The 17,101-nt window shown below is 36.9% G+C and overlaps 1 protein-coding gene across 3 annotated transcripts in view; it reads right to left on the bottom strand.

Annotated features, from left to right (window-relative positions):
* The window catches only part of DMXL2 (Dmx like 2), a 151,434-nt gene that overhangs the window by 61,099 nt on the left and 73,234 nt on the right, over positions 1 to 17,101 (bottom strand). For all 3 annotated transcript variants that reach the window (XM_042942020.1, XM_042942021.1, XM_042942023.1), the window contains 2 exons: positions 16,055 to 16,751; positions 15,592 to 15,713 (listed from right to left, as the gene is read on the bottom strand). In XM_042942020.1, the coding sequence (XP_042797954.1) occupies positions 15,592 to 15,713; positions 16,055 to 16,751 (819 nt within the window). The remainder of the gene's footprint in view (positions 1 to 15,591; positions 15,714 to 16,054; positions 16,752 to 17,101) is intronic.

Raw genomic sequence — 17,101 nt, 5'->3', positions numbered from 1 at the left:
GCTCAGACACCTGCAAGTGGTGTTAACAGTCGGCTGGGTTTGTTCATTGAAATCTGGATGCCTACAGGTGGTGAGGTTAAAACACGGGAATATCTCTAATACACCATGAATCTTTGCTACTCAAGTGTGGTCAATGGACCAGCAACGATAGCAGCATCCAGAAGCTTTTTATAAATGCAACTCTCAGGCTCTGAAGTGAATATATCTGCATTTTAATCTCATGTACAATCTCTAGATGATTTGTGTACATGCTGAAGTTTAATAAATACTGAGGTAAACCAACAGTTCTCAGCCTTGGCTGCACACTGAATCACCTGAGGAACTTCAACAACCATTGATACTTAGGTCCCACGCACAGAGATTGATGTATTGGTCTAGGGTACAATCTGAGCATCAGGCATTTTATAAGCTCCTCAGGTGCTTCTGACATGCAGCCAAGGCTGTAATCCCCTGGTAGGGATACCCATTCCAGCTAAGGATTTGCCTTGCCTGCAAACAACTCTTCTCCTGGCACTATAACTAATGGCCTTAACAAATACCTTATTTAACACTACAGGATCCTACCCCACCTCCAACAAAGGAACCCATTTTACGCAGAAGATAGGACCAGAATTAGGATAAAGTGAGTGAAAATACTCACCCTGGATACAAAATTTAAGAGGGGGTGCCAAAAACTCAATAATCAAGATAAATAATATCTTAAATGATTTTTAAATCAAAATCAATGCAAAAAAATTCAAAATGAATCAAATATCAGAATTTTAAATACAGCATTCAATAGTGTCATGAGGTGTCTGACTGGCTCAGTCAGAAAAGCGTGCAACCATCTCTTGATCTTGGGGTCATGAGTTCATACCCCACATTAGGTGTAGAGATTACTTAAAAAAAAAAAAAAAAAAAGTGTCTTGATGAGCCATATTAGAGCCTGAGATAAAAGCAAAACTTCACACACATGTTTTTATGTATTTTTTAAATGGTTAATTTTTTTCTAGAACATTAAGGTGGTTGAAAACTACTGAAAAGTAGGTACATTAAAATTCACATTATTTTAAATTTAAATTTATTTATCCCAAAAGAATATTATTTTATTTTCCTGGCTTTAATGGCAGCAAACTTATAAATTTTTTTTAAATCTACTTTTCACTTATCTTGTTTTCAAAACAGACAACTTATTTGATAGTCTCTTGACCAAGAGACAATCTTCAAAAATTTTTAATTAACTTCAACTTACTGAAACTTCTTTTGCAGGACAACTTTGTGACCAGTATTATTTTCTTTAAGTTCTCAAGTACATTTCCAAATATGAGTAAGACTGCACTAAGCAAAATTTGTGAGTCAGTTTTAGAAGATCCAATCAACAATGTTGATTTTATATTATAAATTATGGACACTGCATGACACTTAAAACTATTTCAGACAAAATTTCCCTAAGTCTTAAACTATCAAAACATATATGAGCCAAGCATTTTGTAAACAAGATTATCTATATAATGTAACTTTTCTCCAGTTAAAACTTCAAGATCTAAAGCACTTCAGTTAATTTTCATACCTCCATTTTGAACGTGAAATTAGTATTTGCACTAATTTGTACTGTGGTAGTCAAAATAATGGCCCCCCAAAATGTCCACATCCTAATTCTCAGAACTTATGACTATGTTACTTTACATGACAAAAGAGATTTTGTAGGTGTCATTAAATTGAGGATCTGGAGATGAGGACATGATCTTGGATTAGAGGTAGAGGGGCCCACTATAACCATAATGGTCCTTATGAGAGGGAGGAAGTGTGGTCAGATTCAGAGAAAGATGTGACAGAAGCAGCAAAGGCCAGAGAAAGAGAGTTTTGAAGATGCTATGCTCCTAACTTTAAAAAGGAGGAAGGAGCCATGAGCCAGGAGATGCAGGGGCCCCTAGAAGCTGGAAAGAGCAAGAAAAAGGATTCTCCCCTAGAACCTCCAGAGGGAATATGGCCCTGCCGACACCTGGGTTTTAGGACGTCTGACCTCCAAAACTGTAAGATAATAAAAGTATTGTTTTAAAATCACCGATATGATGGTAGTTATTTGTTGTATCAGCAGTCAGAAACTAAGAAAGAATCCCACAATCTCCTTTTTACTTGATAGGCTCTTTTTCCAATAATAATAACACATCTGTTAACTCATACATTTTTTTTAAAGTTTATTTTGAAAGAGAGAGACAGAACGAGCATGGGAGGGAAAGAGAGAATCCTAAGTAGGTTCCCCACTCAGAATGGAGCTGTATGTGGGGATCAAATTCACAAACCACAAGATCATGACCTGAGTTGAAATCAAGAGTCAGACACTTAACTGACTGAGCCATCTAGGTGCCCCTCATACATTTCTAGTTTGTCCCTTTTTTAAAATTCATTTTCAGGTTCAGGAACTATATTCATACCTCTCATTTACACTCATCAAGCATACTTTCAAAGTTACTTTCTCTTGTTATATCTGACAAATCTCAGTTGAAAACTGGATTAGCAAAGAAGTAAATATTGATCAGATTATTGAAGTGTTTGCTTTGTTAAAGCCAGAAAGGTAAGAGTATAATAAATTGTTTGGGGCATAAATAAAATATTTAAACTTAAAATAATATTGTGAATTTCACTATACTTACTTCCAACTTTCAATACTTTTCAACTACTTTAATGTTCTGGGAAAAAATTAACCATTGAAAAATTACAGAAACGTTTATAGAGTGCACATTCTTCCTTTTGCCCCAGGCTCCAACGAGGCTCATCATGGTACCGTAGGATTTGTCTTTATTTAAAAATTTTGGCATTCTGTTCATCATTGATTTTTTTCGCATTAAAATACAGCACTAAAACCACATGATCTAGTAATTCCACTATGGGTATCTACTCAATGAAAATGAGAACGCTAACATTTGGGCCACTCCACCAGGTTTAAAAAGAAAAAAAAAAAGGCAAACACCCAAGGTGCTGACAAAAGTGTAAGGGAACATGGAATTTGGTGGTGTGAGGAGACTGCGATTCTCAAATTTAGGCTCTGTGACTATCTATGGAAACAGGGGTTATGACAGCTTTCATGTTGTTTCTTTTTCCCCTGATTTCCCTGCTGTGATGAGGACTGATAGTAGGACAACATCAATTCAGGTCCCAAGTAGGACTGCAAGTACATTACATCATTACACACTGCATCATTACACAATGATACAACGCCAAACCAGAATTTGTGTTTCCCTGGTGCTGGAGAAAAAGTTTCTTCATCTAAATAAAGAATAGCAATAGATGCTAAAGGGCAAAAAGGGTGTACTTTGCTGGCTATTCTTTATCTGCATCTAAACCTTGGTGTATTCTCCACCCTTGTCTGCCTTATTCTGTGCTCCAAGAGGTTGACTTCAGGACCGTATCACCTAGTTCCCAACCCCGCTTCAGCTTCAGGCTGAATTCGGTCAATGGGAGGGACCGGTCAGAGACTGCAGAGAAAAGAGAAAGAGAAGTTGGGGCATTTATCCTCCTTTCTCCCCCACAGTTCTGGCAGTAGCTGTGTTCCTGTGTGGCCACCTCTCCCAACAGGCAGCTCCTTTTCCACGGCATTAGCTCTCACCAGGCTTTGGTACACTGTTACTGCTCTTCTTATCCCTTCAGGCATAGAGATACATTTTTCTATTGCCACTGCAAAAAATTACCACACACTTCATAGCTTAAAGCAAAACAACTGTAATATCTTACAGTTCTGTAGGCCAGAAGTCTGACAGGGGTCTCGTTGAACATCAACTTGCCAGCAGGGCTGCATTCCTTTCTGGAAGCTCTAGGGGAGAGTTCGATTTCCTTGCCTTTTCCAACTTCTAGAGGTTATCCCTATTCTTTGGACCATGGCCCCCTCTCTCCTTCCCCAAAACCAGTAATATCATCTCTCCGACCATTCTTCTTTTGTCACATCTCTCTTTGACCACAGCCAAGAAAGGTTCTCTTGCTTTCAAGGACTCATGTGATGAGACTGGGCCTACCAAAATAATCCAGGATAATCTCCACATTTCAAGGTCCTTAATTTATTTACATCTGCAAAGTCTCTTTGGCCATGTGAGGTAACATATTTGCAGGTTCTGGGGATTAGCATGTGAACATCTTTGGGAACATCTTTACTACCACAGAGTAATAATGGCTTCATCCTGTTACCAGACTCTGAGTGCTTTATTATCACCATGTGCTCAGCTCTGTAAGGAGTTCTTTCATTAAACTCTCCTCAGTTAAACCCTTGTGTGTCATCTGTTTCCCACCTAGGCTCTGAGTGAGTGACATAGAGACTAAATCAAAGTGGTACTGATTGTCTCTCCCTGAAAAAGTGCAACCCTTACCAATGTGTTCTTCTCCATAAAATGCAAAAGAAAGATCTTTGTGTAGCTTCTCCGACTTAGTATGGTCTTCCTTCTCAATTTAAATACTATGATCCCACAAAGAACATAAACAAGCAATTCAAAACACAACAGCCAATAAAAATATGAAAACCATTCAATTTCTGCAATAATAAAAAGTGCACAAATCAAAATAACTAGATACCAGTTCAAAATAGTGAAGATTTTGATAGAAGAAAGAAAAAGAGGATGGAGAAAACCTGTATCATATACTGCACTGATGAAGTACGTATTGGTAGAACAGCTTCCCATTGTCTTCACAAGGTAATAAAACTCTTCAGTGTGATATTCATTAACTCATTCATCAACTCAACAAGTATCTAAAGAGTGCTTATCAGATATCAGGCACTGGGAATACAGCACTGCCTTATCTTACATTCAAAAGAAGACAAACAGCACACAAATACGAAAGTACACAAACTGTGAAATAGTACTAAGTGCCAAGGGGAAAATAAAGTGGTAAAGTGGACAGGAAGTAGTGGACAGGGGTGGTCAGGAAGGCCTCCCTTGACTAAAGACCTAAAGCAGGCAAGAACACAACCATGTGTTATCTGAGTGAAGAATATTCCAGGCAAGGAGAACAGTAAGTAAAAGACACTTAGATGAGAGAGTGTTGGCCATGTTCCAGGCCCAGTAAAGAGACTGGTGTGGCTGAAGCCAACATGAAGTAGAGGAAAAGTAGAAAAACACAGTATCAGAGAAATGAAGGTAGGCAGGATAAGAGATAAGAGGCAGACACTGTACAGTATTACAGATCACTGTAGACACTGGCTTAAAAGAGTGACATGATCCAAATTACACTTTAAAAATACCATTCTGACTTCTCTGTTGAGAACAGACTGTAAGAAAGCAGGGCATAATGGGAAGGTAACATCAGCAAATAGTGGAATAGGAAGTCTTAGACCACCTTCCCCCCACAGAGACACAGACTTAACAGTGAAAAAATTCAACATGCTTTCATGAAAAAAACATTCAACAAACTATGAACAGAAAGAAACTACCTCCATATAATAAAAGACATATATGAAAAGCCCAAAGATAAGGTCATACTCAATGGGAAGAGACTGAGAGTTTTTTCTCTAAAATCAGGAACAAGGCAAGAATGCCTACTTTCACCACTACTACTCAACACAGACTGGAAGTTCTGGCCAGAACAATTAGATAAAAAATAAAAAATAAAAAGCAGAAAAATTAGAAAAGACATAAAATTATCTGTTTACAGATGACATGATCTGCAGAAAACCTTAAAAATTCTACAAAAGAACTGTTAGAACTGATTCAGCAAAGTTTTTTTATTCAAAAAATCAAGTCTGTTTCTATACATTAACAATGACAAATCCAAAAAGGGAATTAACAATCTCATTTAGTAGAGCATCAAAAAGGATAAAAAGGATAAAAAAAATTAAGAAGAAACTGAAAAAAAGAGATGAAAGACTTATACACTGAAGGAGCACCTGGGTGGCTCAGTCAGTTGAATGTCTGACTCTCAATTTCAGCTCAGGTCATGATCTCATGGTTCAGGAGTTCAAGCCCCACATTGAGCTCTGCACTGATAGCACACAGCCTGCTTGGGATTCTCTCTCCCTCTCTCTCTCTCTCTGCCCCGCCCCCACTCATGCTCTCTCAAAATAAATAAGCTTAAGAAAAACTTATACACTGAAAACTACAGACCATTCTTAAGAAAAATAATAAAAGATATAAATAAATGGAAAGATATCTCATGCTGTGGATTATAAGACTTAATATTGCTGAAATGTCCATACTACCAGTCAACATATTCAATGAAATTCCTGACATATTTTGTAGAAATTGAAAAAAAAATCCTAAAATTCATGATAACATGGGGAAAGGATATTGATTCTGTCAATGATTTCTTGGATATGACATCAAAAGCACAGGGAACAAAATAAAAAACACACTTAAAAACTTCTGCCTGTCCAGGGAAACAATCAACAGAGTAAAAAGGCAACCTACAGAATCAAAGAATTAAGTAGAAATCATACATCTGATAAAGGGTTAACATCCAGGATACATAAGAACTTCTACAACTCAACAACAAAAAAGCCAAAATAGGCAAAAGACCTGAACAGACCTTATCCAAAGAAGATATACAAGTGGCCAATAAGCGCAAGAAAAGGTACTCAACATCATTAATCATCAGGGAAATGCAAATCAAAACCACAATGAGATATCACCTCATACCCATCAGAACAGCCACTATCAAAAGAAGAGAAAGTAAGTGTGGGAGTGGATGCAGAGAAGTTGGAACCCTTGTGCACTGCTTATGGGAATGTAAAATGGTGTACCACTATGTAAAACAGTAGGGAGGTTCTCATAAAATTAAAAACAGAATTACTGACTGATCCAGCAATCCTACTTCTGGGTATATACCCCCCAAAATTCAAAGCAGAATCACGAAGAGATATTTGCATATCTATGTTCATCACAGTGTTATTCACAAGAGTCAAGAGACAGAAGCAATCCAGATGTCCATGACGGGTGAAAGAATAAAGAAACTGTGGTATATACACACAATGGAATATTATGCAGCCTTTAAAAAGATCTTGTCACTTGCTACAATGTGGATAAACCTAGGGGACATTATACCAAGCAAAATAAGCCAATCACAAAAGGACAAATACCGTATTATACCATTCATATGAAGTGCCTAAAGTAGTGAACATCACAGAAACAGAGAGTAGAAAGGTGGTTACCAAAGGCTGGTGGGAGAAGAAGGAAAAAGAATTAAAGTTTAATGAATACTGAGTATCAGTATTGTAAGACAAAGTTCTATCAAATCATCACAATGTACACTTTAAATATTTTACAATTTTATTTGTCAATTATACCTCAATAAAGCTGAAGAAAAACCACTTCAAAGTTCTAGAGTTGTAGAACAGTTCTAGTATCTGTTGAACAACAATGAATATACTTAACACTATGGAACTATACACTTAAAAATGGTAAATATGGTAAATTAAATGGGAGGGAGGAAAAAGAAAGCAGGGTGTAATCATAAATAAATATATTTTTTCCACAATCTAGCCTGTACCTTCCTATCCAATCTCATCTACTTCCGACAGCCATTTACATTCAATGCTATGGCTGTAATAGGCATGGCATAATAAAATAGTTTATCATGCACTTTCTTATACTTCTTCTATTTTTTTATACTTATTATACCTGTTTCTTCTTAATGGCTGTTCCTTCCACCTAGAATATTTTCCTCCTTGACTTTTTTTTTTTAATATGAAATTTATTGTCAAACTGGTTTCCATACAACACCCAGTGCTCATCCCAACAGGTGCCCTCCTCAATGCCCATCACCCACTTTCTCCTCCCTCCCACTCCCCATCAACCCTCAGACTGTTCTCAGTTTTTAAGAGTCTCTTATGGTTTGCCTTCCTCCCTTTTTTTTCCCCTTCCCCTCCCCCATGGTCTTCTGTTAAGTTTCTCAGGATCCACATAAGAATGAAAACATATGGTATCTGTCTTTCTCTGTATGACTTATTTCACTTAGTATAACACTCTCCAATTCCATCCACGTTGCTACAAAAGACCATTTTTCATTCTTTCTCACTGCCAAGTAGTATTCCATTGTATATATAAACCGCAATTTCTTTATCCATTCATCAGTTGATGGACATTTAGGCTCTTTTCATAATTTGGTTATTGTTGAGAGTGCTGCTATAAACATTGGGGTACATGTGCCCCTATGCATCAGCACTCCTGTATCCCTTGGGTAAATTCCTAGCAGTGCTATTGCTGGGTCATTCCTCCTTCACTTTCAATTCATACCTTCAGTAAGTCTCATGTCAGGTGTCATCTCCACTAGAAACTCTTCCCTAACCACCACCATCTGAATTAAGTGTTCCTTCCATGCACTGGATAAGCCTTCTTATCCCATACAATTGAGAGAGAGATGACTAATTACTCAACAAGGTTGCTTAACCCAGAGAATCATTTTAAAATGATACATATATACCTTCAATATTTTATTTTATTTAAAACATCAATGCACATGAACTAACTGGTATTTTGGTGTAGAGTGAGGGCCTTTAAATATATGGGTCTGCTAATAGGAATTAAATGTCTTTCGTCTTTCTTGCATAACCCCTCCTGTAAGGCCGTGGCTATGTTTTTTCAGTTCTTTATAAACTGAAGTAACAACTGAAAGATACCTACAAAGAAATGAGTGCAGTTTTTTGGTTTTACAATTCCCCCTAGATTCTTTTATAGTTGTCTCACCATACCTAATTAATAGCAGTTATTTTTCAATATACTTCCAAAACATTTATTAAAAAAATCAAAATTTTTATACTCACGTATCAATTTATATATTTAAATTACAGAATTAAAACAATGGGTACAACTTGACAAACATGTAGAAACAAATGGCTTTTTAGAGGCAGCACAGCATAGTGGTTAAGAGCTTGGTCTCTAGGGGTGCCTGAGTGGCTCAGTCAGTTAAGCATCCAACTTCAGCTCAGATCATGATCTCGCCATTCAAAGTTCGAGCCCCATGTCAGGCTCTGTGCTGACAGCTCAGAGCCTGGACCGGCTTCAGATTCTGTGTCTCCTTCTGTCTCTCTGCCTCTCCCTGCCCGTTTTCTTTCTCTCTCTCTCTCTCAAAAATAAATAAACCTTAAAAATAATAATAAATAATAAAAAAGAGGTTGGTCTCTAGAGCCCAGCTGCCTGGGCTCAAATCCTGGCTCTACAACTACTAGCTAATTGAACTGGCACAAGTCATTACATTTCTCTGTACACCAGTGTCCTCATCTCTAAAGTAGAGATGACGGGGTGCCTGCGTGGCTCAATCGGTTAAGCATCTTGAGTCTTGATTTTGGCTCAGGTCATGATCTCAAGGTTTCCAGTTGAAGCCCCATGACAGCGCAGAACATGCTTACAATTTTCTCTCTCCCACTCTTTGCCCCTCCCTGCACATGTGCACGCATGCATGTGCGTGCACACACACACACACACACACACACTCTCTCTCTAAGTAAGTAAACAAAAGGCTTGTTTTTAGTAACAGCAACAGCTACCTTTCAACACCACACTTCTCCCTTCCCATTACTGAGTCACAGAATAATATATAGAATACTTTAACAAGTACTCATGAAATACTTGTGGAATGAATGAATGAACGAACCTCCCTTGACCAAGCATCACTTGGCAAGAAAGTTCAAAAGTTTATGCTTTCAGGCACCAGAACAACTTTATCTTCAGTATTTTGGTTGGAAAATTCTTTTTAGCTTTAATTAAATCACTGCCTTCCGGGCACCTGGCTAGCTCAGTCAGTGGAGGGTGGGACTCCTGATCTCAGGGTTGGAAGTTCGAGCTCCATGTTGGGTGTGGAGATTACTCAAAAATAAAATCTTTAAATCTCTGCCTTCATAAATAGTTTTCTCAATATAAATGCCTTCTTGATGACTCAGGGTCACTTTTATGGACATTAATTGTTACTAATGCCTTTAGAGCTCTCAAGATTTCAAGTATTGTTTTTGTAATAATAAATACCAAATATACACTGGTATCTGACATGTAACACTAGGAATTTATTTCCAAATACCTGCAAAACGATTATCTTAACTACATTTTGCTACCTAAAACCTCAATCACTTCACACTCAATGTATCTCAAACTTAAGTCATCATCAACACCTCACAAGTGTCTTACCAAAGCTAGTGGATCCACTATCACAAACTTGACACCTTAGAGTCATTTCCTTTAGTATCCATAGTCAAGCAACTACTAAGCCCTACTTTACCTTTTGTCAATATCTGCCAAATACCACTCTAGCTCAAGTTTATTTTACCACAGGCTTTGATGACCTCAATAGGCTTCCAATACCTTATCAACTATACTCGATCCTGCAAACTAACCCCTTTAATTCCCTGCCCAAAAAAATTTGGTGTCCCCTAAATCCATCTTCAATCCCAGAATAAAATTCAAATCTTTTCAGATGACTCTTAAAGGAAAAAAAAAAATAAACTAGCCTCTACTCACCATCTACTAAAAATCTCATTTGAGGAAGAGGACAGCATGTGACAACTTCTTTCTGTATTTCAACTCACAATTAGTAGAGGAAGTAACTGAGAAAACTGCTGCTCTGACTTACAAAAAAACAAAAAAGATCAGCAGAAATAATGGGAACTCGACAGGAAGCAACGATGTTAAGAATTTAAGATCAACAATAAAGGCAAGCCCTGTAGTCTATCATTCAGAAAGGCAAAAATATCACAATTCCTCATAATATATGGCTCTGAAAGTCAGAATGACTCAAGAGACTTTGGAGGTTCCTGCCTATGCAACTGTAAATATAACTTATGAGGGAAAAAATGTTGGTTAGTATAATGGGCTGGATAGTATCCCATCAAAATCCATGTTTACACAGAATCTCAGAATGCCATCTTATTTAGAGAAAGGATGTTTGCAGATCTAATCTGTTTAAGATAAGGTCATACTAGACTAAGGAGAGCACACACAAAACACCCAGAGAGAAGAAGGGCATGTGAAGACAGAGACAGAGACTAGAGTATTGTAGCTTCAAGTCTAAGAACACCAAAGATCAGTAGAAGCAACCAGAAGTTAGGAAGAAACAAGAAAGGATCTTCCCCTAGAGCCTTCATAAAGAGCATGGCCCTGCCAACACCCTGATTTCAGACTAAATGTATACGCAAAACAGAGTTGCAAAACATGTGAAACACAAAACTAACAGAACTAAAAGGAGAAATGGACAAATTCACCATTACGGTTGGAAATTTCAACACCCTTCTCATAAGAATTGATAGAACTAGACCGAAAATTAGCAAAGATCTAGAAGAACTCAACACCAACATTAATGAGAATAAAATCTAACTGACATATGTAGAACACCCCATCTAACAATAGTGGAATATGTTCAAGTGCCATGGAATACATACTAAGACAGACAATGTCCTGGCCATAAAACAAACTTTACAATAAATGTATAAGGACTGAAATTATAGTGTGTTCTCCTACCATGATGGAGTCAAACTAGAAGGCAGTAACAGGATGATAAAAGGAAAATCTCTTCCCAGTATTTATTGGGCAGCTAAACAACACTCTTTTAAATAACCCATGGGTCAAATAAGAATTCTCAAGGAGGGGCACCTCAGTGGCTCAGTTGGTTAAGTGACCTGATTTTGCCTCAGCTCATGATCTCATGGTTCATGGATTCAAGCCCCATATCAGGCTTCATACTGACAGAGTGGAACATGCTTGGGATTCTCTCTCTCTCTCTCTCTCTCTCTCTCTCTCTCTCTCTGCCCCTCCCCAACTTGGTCTCTCTCTCTCTCAAAGTAAATAAATAAACTTTAAAAAAAAGAATTCTCAAGGAAAATTTAAAAATATAGTGAAATGATCAAAAACAAAAATACTACTTATCAGAATGCCAAAGCAGTGCTGAGAGGAAAATTTAAAGCACTAAATGCATATGTTAGAAAATAAGAAAAGTTACAAAACTCTAAGCTCCTATTTAATGAAACCCAGAAAAAGAACACCCCCCAAAAAAGGCAATAAGGAAGGAAAATGATAAAAATAAGGGCAGAAATAAATGAAAATGAAAACAAAACAAAGAGATCAATGAAACAAAGAGCTCATTCTTTGACAATATCAATGAAATTAACAAACTTCTAGCAAGAATGAAAAGAAAAAAAGAAGAAAGGCACTAATTACCATGTTGATAGCATGTACCCTCTTAAAATGTGTTGAGAAGGATACTTTATATCTGGGGTACTCTTCCCAAAAACCCCTAACTCTGGTCTAACCATGAGAAAAGTAGCAGACAAATAAATCCCAATCGAGGGAAAATTCTACAAATTGTCTGACCAGTAGTACTCAAAGCTGTCAAAGTCATGAGAAATACTGAGGAAGATGAAGAAAACTGAGAAACTATTCCAGACCAGAAAAGTCTAAGGATTCATGATGACTAAATATAATGTGGTTTTCTGGGTGAGATCTCAAATTAAAAAAAAAAAAATTTTTTTTGGAATGTTTTATTTATTTATTTATTTTCAGAGTGAGAGAGAAACAGAATGCAAGCAGGGGAGGGGCAGAGAGAGAGGGAGACACAGAATCTGAAGCAGGCTCCAGGCTCTGAGCTGTCAGCACAGAGCCCAGTGCAGGGCTTGAACCCACTAACAGCGAGATCATGACCTGAGCTGAAGTTAGAAGCTCAACTGGCTGAGCCACCCAAGTGCCCCTCTGGGTGAGATCTTAGAACACAAATGGGACATTAGCAGAAAAATCAGTTAAATCTTAAAAAATCTAGAGTTTAACTGATCATATCATATCAATGATGGTTTCTTAGTTGTGACAAATATATTCTGGTAATACAAGATGTTAACAATAGGGGAAACTGGTTGTGATGTATATGAGAACTTTGTACTACATGTACAACTTTTCTGTAAATCTAGGACTATTCCAAAATTAAAAATGTATTCAAAAAAGTAAGTAATTGAATAAATTACTGTTTTCAGAGTACAAAAAACAGGAAAAGATGAGCTCATTAACAGAGGCTGATACTTTAATGTTAACAAAAATTCAGAGAATAAAGAACTCCTAATTCCTTCTTTGTCTCTGGTCTTCTATTTCAAGAATTTATCTTGCACAAAATTGAAAATAAAGCAAAAATTTTCTACAATGAATAAGTGTTACTTTTTAACATTAAAAAATTAATAAGAATAGAAGGCTTAAGAAAAAAATGTACATTGGTGCAGGGAGAGTAGATGACCAGGATAAGTTAAGAAATTTCAAGAATGTATCTAAATGCTCTAAATAAAATTATATTTTCTGGAAAAGTAATGTCCAGGTTAGTGGGAAATTTTTCAAATGAGACCAATGAACTACTGAAGATATTCTCTGAAAAATCAGAGGAAATGACACAGCCAAAATACTAGAAAGAGGTAAATATTCCAATTTTCAAAAAGGAAAAAAAGGCAGACTTAAAGAGCTGGATGTCTATTTAGTACAATGGTTTAGTCACCAACAGACATCAGGGTACATACATTAACCTATTTATACATTAAAACAATCATCTCACACAAATTTGACTTCCTTTTTGACTGCAGAATATTTGGCAGACAGGGTGTAATTTATTTCAGCCAAGTACATGACAAGCTGCCTCATGGAAATCCCAGGGACAAGCTAAAGAAACATTTAAGACAATAAAAATGGAAAAAGATTTCACATGTACACTACTAGCCTCTTTTTCAGTCCTATCCTGTTCAACATTTTTTTCTATAACTGCCTCAGATAAAGATGTGGAAACAACATTCATCAAACAGATTGGTGACGTAAGTCATAAAGCAGTAACACAAAAAAACAGATCTGGATTCGAAGTGATACTGAAAGACTGACTCTAGAAGGTGAAAATGTAAAGTGAAAATAGGACTACATTTGGGCCGTAACTCAAATGCACAAATATAGGACGGCTTACTGGCAAGAAGAGACTTTTGGATATTTAATTCAGAGTCAGCTCAGTATGAGTCCATTACATACAAAGAGCATGGCATGCCTGCCCAAAACAAAATAGAATCTAATGAGACGGGTCATAATACTGCTGCACAATGCCCAGCATATAGACAAACTGAAAACTGCTAAGAAGAGTAACCAGGGTCAAATATAAAACAGTTTATTGGTGGAGGGGGAGCAGGTTTGGCCTGAAGAAAAAAGTTTCATAGGTTATAAGACAGTTGTCTTCAAATATCTGAAGTGATCTCATATGTAAAGAATATTAGACTTATTCTAAATGGAACCAGGGCTAACAAGCAGAATTTAAGGAATACAAATTTAATTTCAGTATAGTAGTAAGGGTGTCATGAGCTGCATTTAGAGTTGAGACTCCCCCCTACCTAGGATGCCAGATGACAAATTGGCAGGAATGTGCTCAAGGATAAGAATGAAGCATCAGGTTAGACCAGTGACCTATAAAGTATCTCCCAATTCCATGATTTGAAGATGCTACTTCCTCGATGCCAAACCCCTGGCTCCAGTCCAAGAGGTTTTTTCATCGCTCCCGGAAGAAGTCTTACTTATACATGTACTTTCCTGTATGCATACTTTCAGGCCAGTCTCTCACTCAGGAAAAGGCAAAGGATTTGACTTTCTAAACTTTATCCACCTACTAAAAACAAACCTAAATACTGTAATAAAGACTTCTATGCCTACCCTAATCTGATCTCTCTCTCTTCCGGATTATGAAATATTTCTAGTGCCATCTGTTCGGCAATAAATTACATACCACCCTCAGACACCGCTTCTGTCTTAAACTGTTATTTAATCTTTTTATTAATAATTTCTCTCCTCAGCTAAATTAAAAGCTTCTTAAAGCCACACACTGAAAGTTATACTTTATATTCTCCATACTTTGAAGGACACATAGCAGATACTCAAAAATACTTCGGTTTTCAATACTGGAAATATTTTTATTAGAAAAGTGTTTTATAAAAGGCATGTTTTCATAGGTAGATGGAAAATTCACTATTCAAATCTGAACAGTAACTAATATACATGACTTCTGGTTCAGAATTACCAGTATAAGATACTGCCACTCACTGATAACATATTCTAACCAAAGAATTTTTCAAAATGGTCAATAATGCTCAGAAAAGTTCAAATTTTCCAGCCTAAACAAAGAGCTTGCTAAAGCTGCCTTAGAGCAAGAAAAGATTAATAGAACCAAACTAGAGAGTGAAAAATGTCAAGCAGAAATCATGATAACTCAGGAAAAAAGTCATTTATTTATTTAAATGTAAAAATGTATTGATGTGTGATACTGAGGCATATACCCTGGAATACAAATTAAGAACATGTAAATTTATGGGGCACCTGGGTGGCTCAGTCAGTTAAGTGTCAGACTCGGTTTTTGGCTCAGGTCACGATCTCATGGTTCATGAGTTCAAGCCCTGCGTGAGGATCCACGCTGATGGTGCAGAGCCTGCTGGGATCCTCTTCCTCTCCCTCTCTCTCTGTCCCTCCCCTGCTCATGCTCTCTCCCTCCAAAATAAAGTTTAAAAATTAAAAAAAAAAACAAAAAACACATAAATCTGTCACATAGAGCCTAGAACATGTGCTCACCGCCCAAACTAACAAATAAAAGTCCTAGACAAAGTAAAAAGAGAATTCCTTAGCAGCCTAGGTATTTTAATGAAGATTAGGAAATACTCACTGAAGATTCAGGATCTGATAATTCATCCAATAATTTCCTTGCATCCACCACTGCTTGATAGAGTCTCAAATTTTTGCCATCAGAAGCAACAAAGCAAGCACTTGCAGAATTGCAATACGTGCCTAAAGAAAGTAAATGCTCTGCATTATATTATGTGGTTTATTTTTATTTTTGGCTGAAGTAGGAGAAACTTATATTCACACTTTTCTTTTTAGGCAGAACCATAGTCAGAATCATAATTAAACAGATAAAATTAATGGATATAAAATTATTAACAAAAGAATTCAATAGAAAATAGGTGATGAGAGGGGAAAAAATTAAAAACAAATTTTTGAACAAACTTCTGGAAATTCTAAACATAAGTTCTAAAAATCCTTCTACTAATGACAAATGTAAATCATTTTATGTATTAAAAATAAGTTTAAAAGCTCTTATTAATTTCACAATTAAAATGAACACTTACCAAGACAATAGCTGGGAATAAGAGTCGGAAGCCAAGCAACATTAGAGAAGGCTGATGTATGTAAAGAGTTAATTCGAGCCAATTCTGATACTCCTCCAGTGTAGGACAAAGGTCCTATTGGGTCTACACGCCACAGAATAAGTTCACTATATATTGCATTTGGGTCATGAAATGTACGCGTCGCTGCATTTCTAAGAGGTTGTTTTGAGGAACCTTTTATATGTCTTATGGGATCCATTAGTCTACTTAACTTATTGTCTGAGTCCCACTGACAGTCCAACTCAGGAGTCAGCAGAGCATTATGATGTGAAGATGTCAGTAACAACGGCAAAACTGAATGACATGCCAAGTCATTGAGGTGAAATCGATGGCCACAGTATCTAAATTTGTGAGATACAGTCAGAACAGTGGTAAAGGCAGACTTATCTGCAAAAGTGACTGCCCATTGATTTAAAGAACCATCTATGTGTTTAGAGACCATCATTACTGTGGGAGCTAAAATGTTCATATTTGTACTGTGTGATCTAGAGTATGGTTGTGATCCATGAGGACTGCCTACAGCCATCATCTCGTGGTGTAACAGGGTGTGGGGAGGATCTTTTGTAGCATTTATACAGGCATACATCATGATATTTTTACTAAGAGAGCTTGCATCACCAGACGGAAATGCTACAGGAATCCGAGAAGAGAAAGAAACCTGAAAAACACAATAATATGATTCAATGTAAGTAGTTTTACGCCTCTCAAAAAGTCTTCCAAAAATACTTCCATTTTCAAAATGTCAAATCTCAGTTTCCTAGCAAAAACTATCATTTTCAACCTCTTTATGGTCTAATGCCTTGCCTCTATTTATGTAATATCATATCTCTATTCACAGCCTAAGAGAAGCTTGAAGAAAAAAAGTTCAAGTGCCTTGCTTGTACAGCTGAATGACCACAACCACAACTCTAAATAGAAATGAAGTTCAGGAAGATAACAGAAAAAGGTAGCTAGATTTAGTTAATAAAACTGGGGGGAGGGGCGCTCATCCTGAGTCACATTTTTAGG

Source organism: Panthera leo, chromosome B3 (assembly GCF_018350215.1).
Source record: "Panthera leo isolate Ple1 chromosome B3, P.leo_Ple1_pat1.1, whole genome shotgun sequence".
Lineage (NCBI taxonomy): Eukaryota > Metazoa > Chordata > Mammalia > Carnivora > Felidae > Panthera > Panthera leo.
Note: the sequence above shows the minus strand (reverse complement) of the source record. Positions and strands in the feature narration are given on the sequence as shown.